Source organism: Anomalospiza imberbis, chromosome 3 (assembly GCF_031753505.1).
Source record: "Anomalospiza imberbis isolate Cuckoo-Finch-1a 21T00152 chromosome 3, ASM3175350v1, whole genome shotgun sequence".
Lineage (NCBI taxonomy): Eukaryota > Metazoa > Chordata > Aves > Passeriformes > Viduidae > Anomalospiza > Anomalospiza imberbis.
This window is the reverse complement of record NC_089683.1, coordinates 89,039,402-89,053,740: the sequence shown is the minus strand read 5'-3', so window position 1 is coordinate 89,053,740 and position 14,339 is coordinate 89,039,402. Positions and strand designations below refer to the sequence as shown.

The following is a 14,339-nucleotide window of genomic DNA, read 5'->3' as shown; positions in this document are numbered from 1 at the left end:
TCTTGTGCTCAGAGTGGAAGTGATGCTATTTTAAAAATGATTTTGCAACTCTATAACATCCAGCCTCCTCTGCTAGAGCAACATTTGGTAAGTGTAGGAAAAGCAAAAAAGGTTTTATGAAACATGTTGTAGGTATAACCACAGGCTAAAATCTCTAGCACTAATCTTAACTCTCTTCAGACTACCTTTGCATTACTCATTGCAGTATCACTGTCAGACAGCCATAAAGCCCATTTTGCAAAAAAAGAAAAACAGACCTTGGGAAAATGTCTGCAAGAAATGGCCACCACCCACACTTTGCTACAAGGTGTCATTTAATCTTTCAAACTTGCTTTACAAGGGGTGAAAATCTGGAAGGTGATTCCCTCTACCTCTTGTGAGACCCCACCCAGAGTGGTGTGTCCAGCTCTGGGGCCATCACCATAAGAACAATGTAGAGCTATTGGAATGAGTCCAAAGAAGGGTGATAAAGAGACCCAGAGGTATGGAGCACCTCTCCTGTGCAGACAGGCTGAGAGTTGGGGTTGCTCAGCCTGGAGCAGAGAAGGCTTCAGGGAGACCTTAGAGCACCTTCCAGTACTTAAAGGAGCCTACGAGAAACCTGTAGAGGGACTTACAAGGGCAGGTAGTGATAGGATAAAGGGGAATAGCTTTAAATTGAAAGAGGGCAGGTTCAGGTGAGATATTAGGAGGGAACTCTTGACTGTGAGTGTGGTGAGGCATTGGAACAGGTTGTCCAGGGAAGTTGTGTATGCTCCATGCCTGGAAGTGTTCAAGGCCAGGCAGGATGGGGCTCGCCTAGTGGAAGGTGTCCCTGTAACAGCAGGAGAGTTGGAGCAAGATGATGTTTAAGGCCCCTTCCAAGCCATTTATGATTTTATGTTTTTATGAAAATATTCCTTGAAAGATCTGGCTTCAGAAGGGAGTTTTCTAAGGGTAGTAATTACTATGCCTACAGGTTAGCAGTAAGTCTCTGCTGAAAAATTTGAAGGCAAAATTAAAAGCAGATGTTTTATCTAGAAGGTAGATGTCAGCATGCTAAAGTGTACTGTAGTTTTTATGACATTCTCTCCAACCTTTCAGGCATTTTCTCAATGTACAAGGAAATACATGCACCAAACCAGAAAAAAAGACACAAGCAAAGGATACCTATTCCTCCCTATTGAGCAACACAGAAAAAACCCACCACAGCATGTTACAGCTCACAATACATCTTTATTTCATTGGAGATGTTTACAGAAAAGTCTGCGAATTACTGCTAGCCTAAGACTGACCATTGGGGAGCTGGGTTATGGTTTATGGCTTTGTCTTTGAATTATTTAAAAAGGTCACAAAACCGATTGAAGTTTAAGGGCCTATTTCAGTCTTATTAAAAAAAGTTGAATTCACAGATAAAGGAGAAGGTTCTTTCACTAGTGATTTAGTAACTACGACCAAAGAGGGTGTAGAACTTGGCAGGGTTTTTGCCGCACACACATCTTGCTCCAGGCTGGAGCTCACGGAGTGGCTGGAAAGGTATGCAGAGGCTTTTTGCTCCCATGGATGGAGCACCAGGCTCAAGATCTTGATCCCTGAAACAAAAGGATATTAATGTAAATAATAATAAATTATTTACATTATATTATTTATATTATATTATTTATTATTAAATAATAAATAATTAAAATAAATGTATTCATAAATAAATATTTCTATTAAAAAATAAAAGTGCAACAAAGTCTGTTACACATGAAATCTTAAAATCACATTAATTATTCTGAAAGTTCCAGAGCTAAGGATGTAAATATACTGAATTATGTAGGACAGCAAGAGTCTGTATGTAAGTGTACCCAAAAGCATCTTGCATTCCTGTTTTATATTCGAAACATTTTGATTTTGATCTTGGTAAATACTCTCCAGTTCAGTTATATTTTACCTGGCAGTGGTCTTCTTGATCCAATCCTCACACTCAATTTCCCCACAGAAAGGGATTTGTACAATCTGAAGGGAGGAGAGGAGGGGAGAGAGAAAAACCCAACAGTCATACATGTAAAAAAATCTTTGTCTTTGGAAGATTCCTAAACCTTCAGATCTCATATACAGATCTTAAACTGGGAAAAGTATCACCTGATACAATTGAATTTTAATAGCTCTTCTTCATCAGAGCAATAGATAAGCACAGCCATCCCTCCACAGTGCAGTATGGAAAATCCTACACAAACCCAAAGCAACATTTAAATTTAATTTTTTTTTAACCAGTGAAAAGTATAAACATTCTGTGAAAAGTTTAAACAGTACTTTTTTATTAAATGTTCTGTTTTTCAGGAAAAGTTCAAAATTTTCAAACTACTGAACAAATATTCGCCTTATACACTGTAAGACAGTGCCCTAACAAAGTTCCCATTTTAATTCCATTACTATGAATTTTCTTTTTTTTTCCGAGCATATATCATTTTAAGAAAACAGAACTGCCAACAGCACATTTTTCTGGGGGGCGTGAGGGTGGGTGTGCAGCTTCCTGCTGTTTCCTTCACTTAGCTTAACTGAAGAAAATTGAGAGAGTAAGGCTGAAATAATAATGTCACGCATTCCTCCCTATACTACTCTTAGCTATTGTAGCACATCTCTTGCCCCTAGTTTTATATTCAATTTTACTGACTTTTTTTTTATTTTTAATGGACTTCCACAGAGAAAATTCAGTTTGCTACCAAGAGGTAGCATTACTGTTAAAAAGACACCCCCTACACACATTTGAACACTCAAGAAATGCTGATAGCTAAGGGCAACCTCAGCTACTAAAGTCAGCCTTCATTCATTTTAATTCTATCCAAACTGTGAATAAGGTTTACTCAGTGCATCTTAGTTTCACCTAATTTACATTCTTACTGAAAAATTATCAATTTGCCATTAACTGGAACACACCTTTAGTAGACTTCACTTTATAGCTTCTCCTTCTTGCAACTGAAAAAAGGAACTACTACCACTCTACTACACTGTTCTTGCATTAATCTTGTGTTAGTGAAATGAAAAACAGTGCACATTTTTAAAGAGCTAAGGGTCTGCAATTCCATTAAGGGAAAAACAGCAGCCAGAATTAAACAGGAGCATTTACTTTACCTTAAAAATTTTCCTCTTAAACAGTAGTCACTACTAACAGAGCATAATTTCAAGTAATTCGGAATACACATGCTATAAAATTATGTTAATACAACAAAAGTAGGTAGAGAGTGAAACAAACACCAAATGGCAATTTTTTTCTTTTTTATTTCCCATTCAGATATGCAGCTCATAATAAATTCATATAACCTAAGTACCAAAACAGTGGAAGTATTCAACATGGAATATAAAATTATTTGTTCACATTTCCAAGCTTAACTACATTTAGACTACATTAGAATTCTAAGCATTATAAAAAAAGCTTAATTCTCTTTGTCATATCTAGAATCTAGTTGCACATAACAGTGAGTGCTGGACATTGCTAAATTAGTCCCTCCTCTGAAGTTCATCATTATTCCTTTAAATTTTGTGCTAATTAAATATAAGTGCAATAGAAATACAAGAAAATAGTATAATGGAAGGTCAAGCCTAACCAGGAATAACTTAAAATTATTTTTGAAGTTTAACAGAGTATTTATAGATTCTCGGCACTTGCACATTTTTCATCAGGAATTTTGAAGTTTTCAGAGTGGATCTAATTCCTACACAACCCCTCGATCTCTCTTTATAAAATACACAACCTTACTAACTAATGTTTAGGATCCTACCTCTTTTACATACTTATCCAAACACATAAACTATTTCCCAACCTGATCTGTGACAGAATTTCAGGGTTTAAAAATTCTGTCAGCAGCTCTTTGTAAAAGAAACAGCAGCTCAATTCTGTGCCGAAGGCTTAATCTCTCATCTAAACTTCAACACCTTTTCACAGATGTTTAGATCAGTAGAGCTCGCTCATCCATGTGATGGGTTGTTTTTACTGTAAATCCAAGGAAGTTTCTGACTTGCAGTAATTCTTAATGAACCCAATGGCTTCTACTCAGGTCATAAAGGTAAAACTTCCTTGACGTAAATAGCTTGTACTTTAAACTCTTACCTGGACCTTTATACAAGACTTAGTAAGTGTTTTGTCACTGCATTAGAATAATGACAGTGAAGTTGTTGTAACCTCAATGTTTACATTACTCTCTCTTAAAAGCATATTCTGATAAAACCATTATTTGTAAGAGATAAAAAGGGTTTGAAACACAAGAATAGAAGTGGTAAATCCCCTTACCTTTCCTGAATCAAGCTCTTTTTGAAAGTCCTCCATATTACTGGCCACCACCATATGACTTTTTAGGTCCTCGGACGCTCTAAGAAAAGGAAAAAAATTCATTCAGGACAGATTTATTCACATAAACTCACTGGCCCAATGAGCTAAGTTTTCAGAGCCAGTCAAAACAAAAGGTTACAAAAAGAGCTATATATTCATTAGAATCTTCCTAATCAGGTTATGGCTTTCTACCACTGATCCTCAAGGAGGTAAAATTTTGATTAATTGCTGATGGGTTGCTGCACGTTTCACTGTGCTCATTCACACTGTTGTGTCCATCAGTTAAACACTGACCTGAAGCAGACAGAAATAAACACTATAGATGTATATTTTGCTTTTTAAATTATCTTCTAAATCTAAATCACAAAATGCTTTTGAACTAGGTAAAAATATTCTGCCTGTAAGCAATTTTGATCACCAGAGAAGGAAACAGAAAAGCTCATCTGCCACAGTGCTGTGTCAACACTCTGTTCTCATGGTGGACTTATAAGCAACAATCAGCAGTAACAGACCTTTGAGGGATTTTGGCATTTGTAATAAGGACCAAAAACAGTTTCAAAAGTATTTGATTGCATACAAGAAAACAATCCTGTGAAGGTCAATAGGGTCTTAAATTACACTTCTGGACACAGAACTTCAGCTACTGAAGTTACTTGGACAGCTTGGTGTCTTTCAAAATTCTGCACCAAAAGTATCTTTCACAAATAAATCCTGTACAAAGGATCACGGAATTATTTAGGCTGGAAAAGACCTCTAAGGTCATTGAGTCCAGCCACTAAGCCAACACTGCAAGGCCCACCACTAAACCGTGTCCATAAGCACATTTATATGTTTTCTGAATACTTCCATGGATGAGTATTCCATTACTGTGCTGGGCAGCCTATTTCAATGCTTGACCACACTTGCAGTGAATACATTTTTTCCAATGCCCAACCTAAATCTCCCCTGGCTCAACCTGAGATCATTTCCTCTTATTCTGTCACGTTACCTGGGAGAAGAGACCAACTCTCACCTGGCTACATCCTCCTTCCAGGTAGTTGTAAAGATTGATATGGTCTCCCCTGAGTTTACATTTCTTCTGAAGAAACACCCCTCCACTCCCTCAGCCACTCCTCACAGGATTTGTGCTCTACACCCTTTACCAGCTCTGCTGCCCTTCCTTGGGCAGTGTTAAGGTCATTGGTCATATATAATGACCAATGGGTCACACCTATTTATGGTGTATTTATTTATTAATATTACATGTGAACTCATGGATGTATTTTTCAAAGTAAGTTCACAACCTTTTACCTTCCATTACATAAGAACAACAGGCAGCTTCTATTGCTGAATGTGAAGGAGTTTAAGAGGCAGGAAATTACATTACACAAACAGGAAGATGAGCCTAACCTGTCTTTCTCCACAGATAAACCATTAACATGAGAAGTTCTTCTGACAGATGAAGGGCATCTGTGATTAGCAGAGCCATTTACTGTAACTATTAGTTTACCTGCTGTAAAGGTTTGCATGGATCTCCTCCAAGATCTGCTTAAGTTTCTCTTCTGCTTCATGTTCAGACAGTGTCAGCTTCTGCCCTGTGTCTCTTCTAACAGCTACAAACTGTTGGCTCTTCATGTCTCGTGGTCCTACTTCAACCCTGACTGGCACACCCTTCATTGGAGAAAAAAAAAAAAATTGGACGTTCTGATGATGAAGTAATTCTCAGAAGAGTTAATTTTCTCTCTCTGGCTTTTGTTTTTGTTTGTTTGTTTTAAAGTCCAGTCTTAATATAGACTCACTTGATACATTTAAGTTTCTCTGGAAAAAAAAATCACGATATATTACAAAGCTTTTATGATTTCTGTCTTTCCCATTCACATTCTCTTCACTTGTGCCTTCTACCTTGCTTCACTAGCTTAGAGATTGCATCAGTGCCAGCATGCAAGCAATACTGAAGCACCGCTGAAACTGCACTAAGTTATCCCACATATTGCAAATCAGACTTTTTAAGTCTGAACAATTAAGATCTACAGCAATTATAATGTTCTAGTTCACCCAGTAATACATTTAATTCTGTTTTCAAAGAATGCTTTCAATAGCATTCAACAGGTATTTTTTTAACAGCAAACAGCAAAAGTTCTGTTAAATACAGGCTAATATCAACATTAATTGCAGAGGATATTTGACTACAAACAGCTGATTGCTTTAGCAAAGCAAGTGATTTCTAGTAAATCAGAGTTTATCATATCAAAGTTTATAAACTTCGGTGGTAAGATGTAATTTTTCATCACACATACACCATCAGACAAAAAGATTTTCCATGTTACTGAAAAGAGTCAGTTACGAGTCTATCATGTAACTTATTTTCTCTACATCCTAACATGTGTCCCAGAGTATCCACATTCTTTCACAGGAAATTAAAAGAGTGAATGCAAATACATTCTGGAGGATTGTTCCCCCTGCAAGGAAATACAATCAGTTAGTTTATAAGCTAAAACCATTGCACAGTGTTCAAGAGATGAACAGGAGAATCAAAATCTGTACCCAAGCTTTCTATGCATTGTGTACACTGGAATCTCCTCAGGTTCACAGCTTCCAAATGATTCCGTACACTCCCTCTGCCCCCACTACCTTAATTATGCTAAAAAGGTAAGTAATACAGAAAAATCCATCTGATCAATGAACTATCTACTACTGCTGCAAAGCTACATAAAAAGCTATTCAAAACTGTTATCAACAAGCAATTCAAAATGAACATTCTAGTTTATGCCCACAAAACATTGTCTCCATAATAAAAACCTGGAAGAGAGTATCCAGTACTTCTAATTGTAATACTACTCAGTCACAGAATACTTCATGGTCCCTCAAAGATTTCCCAAGAAAGCAACAGAACTAATACCAGACAATACAAAAGAAGTATCAATGACTTGTTTTTTTTAGGAAGTAACATCAGAAATCTGCTAAGCTGAAAAGTACATAAGGCAAAATATTTTCCTGTTAATTCTTGTACTTCTTATTCGAGCACCTTTGTATTTTTTTACCCCATGAAATTCCTTATACACTCAACATAACAAGTGTACTGTTCCTGCAATGAGCCTGAAGATGCAGTTTAGGTATTATGCTGGACACATTAGTAGATTTTATGAAAAACATCAAGTTTACCCTGTGCTGTGTGCCTCCTTGAAAAATCTAATTTTATTTAGAATTTTTTCCAACATGGTACTAGAGCTCCATTAAAAAAAAAAGGTTACACAAAGGGAAGAGAACTTTGAGACAATGGGAACTTTGAACAATTTGGGTCACTTCTATCAGGTTACTTTCAAGATTAACATATTGAAACTGATTTTGAATTCAGAATAAAAATATGATTCCATAGCAACACTCAACACATCATTGAATTTTTAATTACCATTATTACCATTGTTTTATTCTGCTCACTATTTCTGTTTTATAAAAGCCTCTTATATTAGAGGAAGTAGAACTGTTCCTCTAAAGTGCTATATGTTGGGAACATGGCAATTTTGAAACAAAAAAATTGCTCCTTTCTTTGCTGACATCGCAGGTCTATCTTCTTTGTTCTGCTGTATGCACAGAAGGCTCTGCTGTGAGTCAGGACACACTGAAGTATTAGTACACATTTTCAAAAATGCAAGTAATTTATGCTCCTAATTTAAATTTCTAGGTATATAAGTAGAGCCCTGGAGGTTTAAAAATCCCTAATGGCATGTAAATCCTAGCAAACAGAACAAATCTTGGAAAACACCTTTTCTTCATTAATTCACAAAAGCGATCACTGATTATCAAGCAGCAATTCTTAATTTACGGAACATATTTGCCTTCAGAACACAGGGCATACATAGCATACCTCATATAAACCCCTCACCTAGGCTTCAAAACACCTCCTGGAAGGAAAAGTACCTTAAGTTCCCAGTGGTTGAACTTCCAGCCAGGCGAGTAGTTGTCTCTCAAATCAGCCCGGACACGGATGTTCACAGCAAGCAGCCTGCTACGATATTCATTACATTTCTTCAACAGAGACTCTCTGTCCTCTTCAGAAAGGGAGTTTGTGATACCACAGGGAATAATTACAACCTGCAATAGAACAGGACATGTACTTTATGCTACAAAAAAAAAATTAGCTCATAGTTATAAAAAACTTGAAACCAATATTGTGGCCCTATATTCCAGTAATTTCCTTCATACTCTCAGAAATTAAGGATACACTTCCCTTTTCATATTAATGGACAAATAACATTACTTCAAATGGATGAACTATCAAAGGGGACTGGTCCACCACAAGTATCCTAATGATTTGTATTAACTTCACACAGCTACTCTGTAACTAGATAGCTCCATCCTATATTAAGTCTTCCAGCTGCCTGATATGAAATGCTCATGGAATTCCAAGACAAGAAAGGAAACTAAAGCAGTTTAAGGCATTTTTACACACCTGAATACAGGCTACACGAGGTGGGAGTACCAATCCCATGTTATCTCCATGAATCATTGTCATTACACCAATAGTCCGAGTTGTAATGCCCCAGGAATTCTGATAAGCAAACTGTTTTTCTCCTGGCTTCTTGGGATCCTCAAACACAATTTCAAACATCTTTGAGAAATTCTGTCCTAGATGATGTGATGTTGCTCCCTGAAATAGATGCACACAGAAAATTCTATTAAATGGAAAGCTAAGTCTATCAAGCATCAGTTTAAATATTTCATCTTCCTATATTTAATGAAAAAAGGAATTATTTTAATAGGCAAATACCTGGATAGCTCTTCCACTGGCAGATATAAATGCCTCTAAAGTGGTTGTATAATCCCCCCCAGCAAACTTCTCCTTCTCTGTCTTCCTTCCTTTCACAACAGGTATTGCCAAGAGATCTTCATACACCCGAGCATAGAGATCAAGTATCTGCAGCACCTATGATGAAAAAACTATCTTCAGAATTACCCAGTATTTTGCATTTGTTACATCATGAAATATTTTTACATGACAGAGTCTGAAATCTTAAAAATTTGACACTTTCTCAGGACTTTGTTTAGAAACTAAGATTTCTTCAATTACTTTATTTTCCCTGAATCAAAAAGCAACAACTGTAAGTCATGACAGAAAACAAGAAGAAAGTTTTAAAACTGGGCAAAGAAAGTTTTAAAACTTCTAGCAGTAAACACGTGGATGCATTATTTAAATTTTTAAGGAAAATTGATTTTGAAGTATTTTTAAGAAAAATAATTTTAAGGAAAGCAGACACTATATATCACACTCTTCAAACTCCCCATATTGTTTGTAGAGACTGAAGCCTCAGAAATGGGTTACATCTGAGAAAAAAATGGGTTCTAATAAACATGGCATTTTTCACAAGGGCTCTCAAAAAAAAGATTTCCTCAAGGTCTCAGTACAAAGATTTGTTTGTGTTGCTATAGAGTAAGATAACTTCCTGAAAGGAAAAGCACCAGTGCATTTGCTTTTACCTCCTCTGCTGCTTCTTCATATGTTGCAAATGCTGTATGACCCTCCTGCCAAAGGAACTCACGAGTGCGAAGGAAAGGCTGGGGATGTTTGAACTCCCAGCGCTGGAGGGGCAGAAGCAAAAAAAATGTAACACTATGAAGTGTCAAATTATTATTAAAAATAATATTTATAAGCAAGTATTAGAAAGTTCTCAATAAAGATAAAAAAGCCAGCTAGTTACAGATTTCTACTTAATACAATCAACCACGCACACTGATAAAGAATGTTTTATTAGAAACACTGGGAAAAACATATCATATAAACCATGGTAATAATTTTGCCTTGAAATATGTGCTGTGACCATTATGATCATGCCAAGTCCATAGAGAATACCTGTCCTACACTGCACCTGTGATAAGAAGAGGGACTCAGGAATTGTGTGCACATACCACAACACTGCACCACTGATTAAGCTTGATAGGAAGATCCCTGTGTGACTGCACCCACTTTGCATAGGAAGGATACATGACTGTAAAAAGAAAGCAGCTTTCAGTCTCCACACAATAAAAACATTTATGTCAAACTTTTCCTTTTGCTACATATAAGCTTAACATTCTCTGCTGTGAGAATTATGCTTTTATGTTTCATTTCCTTTAAAATAACTTTTTTGTCTTAATACATAATATTTTCACCAGAGTACTTCCACTTCATCCCAAGTCTCTGCAAAAGAGCTTGGTTGCTGTTGGTCAAAGTACAATCCAAAGCTTATTATTTAATGACACTGTGTTTGAATCATTGGCTTACAGTATGGTAAATACATCTGAGTGTTATTTAAATAGAACTCCCTGACCTCAAGATTTCAGGATTATATACTAGACCTGACTCAATAAAAAACTCATCCAGCCTTAGGTCTTAAAATGCTTGTTTAAATTACTTAGAGTAACAGTTACAGTCAAAACACATGCCAAACTGAAGTGAATTATGAGTTGAAAAAAATTTATTATAAACACTATAAACCAAATAATCAAATGTGTTTTCAGACAAAGTAAGTCAGTCTTCAGGATATTAATGAAAAAATTCCAGAAGAAGTCTGCATTTCCTAAATGTGTCTATTTAAGGGAACATATAATGTAGATTTGCTATGAGCAGCAACAAGATTAAAAAATTTTCCTAAGGAGTTACAGAAAACATTCTGAAAAATGGGGGCTTCCACTTTTCAGAAGGAACTCTTGTCTATCAGCTACACTATACACAGAACTTCATATAGAAATTTACAGCCAAACTACATGAAAAGAGACCCACCTGTTTCACTTGTGGGACGTATAGCAATTGGTTCAGCCAGTTCTGTTTTCCCAGATCTTGTGACCCAAGCAACCTAAAAAAAGGAGAAAATAAAAAAAAAACCAAACAAAACAAGTTTGGGGAAAAATGCTCTAGCCCCAAACTTACTTTCATACACAGCTGCAGACTAAGTGGTTGGGTTTTCTTACAGTCAGACTAAAATGAAGTTTTGAAGCGTACCTCAGGAGCAAAGTCAGCAATATGAGACTTCTCTGTCTCTAGGGCAGCCTGGGACACAAACATGGGGAAGTAGCAGTTTTCCACTCCAAGTTTCTTGATCTCTGCATCAAAGAAGTCTTTGATGGCTTCCCAAATAGCGTGAGCCCAAGGACGAAGAATGTAACAGCCACTGACATCGTAGTATTCAATCATCTCTGATTTTGTGATCACCTTGCAAAAGATTAATCACAGGCTGAAGTTTCAGTTTGTACAGAGAGAACATTCAGTAATCCAGGTGTGTGTCATGCAATTCAAGAGAAGTCTCCTACTTAAAACTGCTCAAATTGTTAGCAGCTAAGATTTACTCTAGGGTCACTTGTGTTACCTAAAGAAGTTTAACCATTAAATTTAATAATAGGTCTGAATACTGTAAACACTTAACTAAAACTGAATTTCATGAATGCAAGTAAGAGACTATAGTTACTATCCAGGAACACAAAACTGCACCTCTGTAAGAAATATCTCTAGCTCATGTCAGAAGAGACTTTTGTTCCTTCGAGTACAGGCAAAAATACTACTGACAGGAAATGTACACCACTGACAGCTACTTACAATCACCCATAACAAGACCAATCTTAACTAATCATCTCTACCTGGGTTGTTTTCAATCTCACAAGCCAGCAAAATTGTTCCGTATCAACACATACTAAATTTTGTTATGCATCACCTTCAGGTGAAATAAAACTCTCAGGTCTGTGAAATTCCTATAATTTCAATTAAATTTTTTACTCTTGACATAAGAGGAATCCAGGTATGAATAAAGAAAATCATATATATACTATATATATGAGGTCGGGTGGTTGACACTCACCCTTTTTACAGCTTACTAAATTTATTCAGCTCTTTCCTACAAGGCAATTCTATTTAAGACCATGATAACAACATAAGACATAGAAAAGAGCAAACACTTTGCTTTGGATTGAAAAAAAAAAGAAACTCAAACAGAAAGATGTAAATCCCAAACAGACATTGATTTATAACAGAATGAAACAATTAAATCAAACTGATGTGCACTTACCTGAGAGAACCACTCTGAAAGATTTTCTTCTTTTTTAGCTTCTAGACCCAGCCTATGGTATGACAAAAGAACCAGATTTGTGCTGTTCAGCATTTAGCCATGAAACTTATCCTAAGCCTTTTCTTTTTTCTTTTGGGGCAGGAGGTATGGCATAATAAGAATGTTTTCGTTTGGAAGAGAATGTTTTAGTTTTACATCAAAAGGCTAAGTTTTGGCTGGTGGGGGTTGCTAGCATTTCCTTACCCTAACAAGAATATTTATAAGAACAGCTCCAATTTTTTAGTACCGTTTGAACACTTCTAATTCTTACTATGGCTATATCAAAGAACCTTACAGCAACAAATTAAAAAATCCAACCACCAGTAAGCAGTCCAGTAAGAACCTAAGATTAACCAGACCTCTGTGTAAGCTGTTTTACTCTTTATTTTAAACATTTCCTACCTAGCCAGTAGCTACAATTTCAGGAAGGACATGTAATTCGAATTCACCATTCATGTGAATGTCAGTCACACTGTTTGTGACAGAAAATTGATCTTGCCAGACTTGCCAGACTCCAATGACAAAACACGAAAGTAAAGGTTTTTTATCTCTACAAACACGTAAGTTTTAAAGGAGAGAAATACATTTTTTCAGGCATTATTTCTATACAAAATATTTCTATACAAAAATATATTTCTCTACAAAATATATGATTTATGTATATGAAACAGGAAATACATAGTGCTGCATAATATACACTGTAAAAAGACATTTAAACTTTGAGCAAGACACAGCAGCACATTTACAGAAGCAAATAATAAGCACAAAAACTTTTCAGTGACGGTAACAATACAAGATGCTGAGGTACAACTGACACTAAATAAACTTTGATGACTTGCTTTTGGCTCAATCCTGAATATGAAAATCAATCCAGTTGTTCTGCAAATGTCCACACTTTAAGTGAAATGAGACATATATCAAACTCTAAATCTGAGCAGATGTAGACACTTGATATTTTTATCCAATAAGATTAAAGATTGCATCTTTACCTGGTTTGTTTCTTAGGGCCTTGACCCTCTCCTGATCCATTTGAGGAGCGCTCATTACCACTCTGTCCTTGCAAAGGTTCTTTTCTGGGGCCATCATTTTGCTTCTGTTGCTTACTCTGTTTTTCAGACTTGTTCTCCTTCTCTTTCTTCTTTTTATCTTTGTCATCTACACCACTAGCAGACACTGGTTTATAATCGACTCCTGCAACAGACTTATACTGGGCCTTCAACTGAAGAAGTTCTTTAACAGCCACATCTATCTTTTCCTTGAAGAAAAAAAAATTATAGAGAAATCACTGGAATAATATGGCTCTATAAAAAAAAAAATCTATATGGCATTATGGACATTCACAGACTGTTGGCAGAAAAATCTGCATAAGCCAGTACTTAACTTTAATGTGCTGACATTTTAAAGGACCATATCTGACAGCATATCTAATTTTAAAAGAATGTTTCAGATCTCAGAATTCAAATGCTGCCTATTTTAAAGGTACATTTCTAATTCCCACAATCACACTGAATTTCAAAGAGATTTTTAGATTTAAATACATATATTACATTTTTACACTACAGTTTATATGTTATTACCTTGTCTGCTTTTTCTGCTTTTAATTTTCTAACTTCATCTCCTTGAAGAGCTACTTTGCTAAAAAGGGCTTTAGCTTCAGGAGTGTCTGGACCGCTGGCTAATGTGTTTGGTGTCTGAGGCAAAGCCCCCTGAGCTGCTGGTGGGTGTCCTGGCTTGTACTCCTGCCCAGTCTTTTCCTTGTAGTCAGCTTTTAGAGAAAGGAGGAGTTTTACTGCTTCATCTATTTGATCCTGTGTGGAAGACAAATAGCAAGATGTACTGGTGAGAATTAAAGAGAGAACTGGCCAGAAGCATTGATTATCATGATACGGAACCAACCTAACCAACCAACAAAAAAGCCCCCAAAAACAACCTAACATCAAAACTAATTTTGCAAGGTGGAAGTACAGGCAGAAACCACCCCCCACAGAAGCACCTAA

General features: G+C 36.2%; 2 protein-coding genes across 7 annotated transcripts in view; one reads left to right on the top strand and one right to left on the bottom strand.

Annotated features, from left to right (window-relative positions):
* The window catches only part of LOC137471358 (acrosin-like), a 183,231-nt gene that overhangs the window by 49,401 nt on the left and 119,491 nt on the right, over positions 1 to 14,339 (top strand). The gene's annotated exons all lie outside the window — the stretch shown is intronic.
* Positions 1,196 to 14,339, bottom strand: part of EPRS1 (glutamyl-prolyl-tRNA synthetase 1) — a 37,976-nt gene continuing 24,832 nt past the window's right edge. For all 6 annotated transcript variants that reach the window (XM_068185594.1, XM_068185595.1, XM_068185596.1 and 3 more), the window contains 14 exons: positions 13,920 to 14,150; positions 13,332 to 13,597; positions 12,304 to 12,355; positions 11,247 to 11,456; positions 11,028 to 11,100; positions 10,175 to 10,254; positions 9,746 to 9,847; positions 9,039 to 9,194; positions 8,721 to 8,918; positions 8,189 to 8,362; positions 5,781 to 5,941; positions 4,253 to 4,331; positions 1,916 to 1,980; positions 1,196 to 1,571 (listed from right to left, as the gene is read on the bottom strand). In XM_068185594.1, the coding sequence (XP_068041695.1) occupies positions 1,421 to 1,571; positions 1,916 to 1,980; positions 4,253 to 4,331; positions 5,781 to 5,941; positions 8,189 to 8,362; positions 8,721 to 8,918; positions 9,039 to 9,194; positions 9,746 to 9,847; positions 10,175 to 10,254; positions 11,028 to 11,100; positions 11,247 to 11,456; positions 12,304 to 12,355; positions 13,332 to 13,597; positions 13,920 to 14,150 (1,998 nt within the window). In that variant the 3' untranslated portion in view covers positions 1,196 to 1,420. The remainder of the gene's footprint in view (positions 1,572 to 1,915; positions 1,981 to 4,252; positions 4,332 to 5,780; positions 5,942 to 8,188; positions 8,363 to 8,720; positions 8,919 to 9,038; positions 9,195 to 9,745; positions 9,848 to 10,174; positions 10,255 to 11,027; positions 11,101 to 11,246; positions 11,457 to 12,303; positions 12,356 to 13,331; positions 13,598 to 13,919; positions 14,151 to 14,339) is intronic.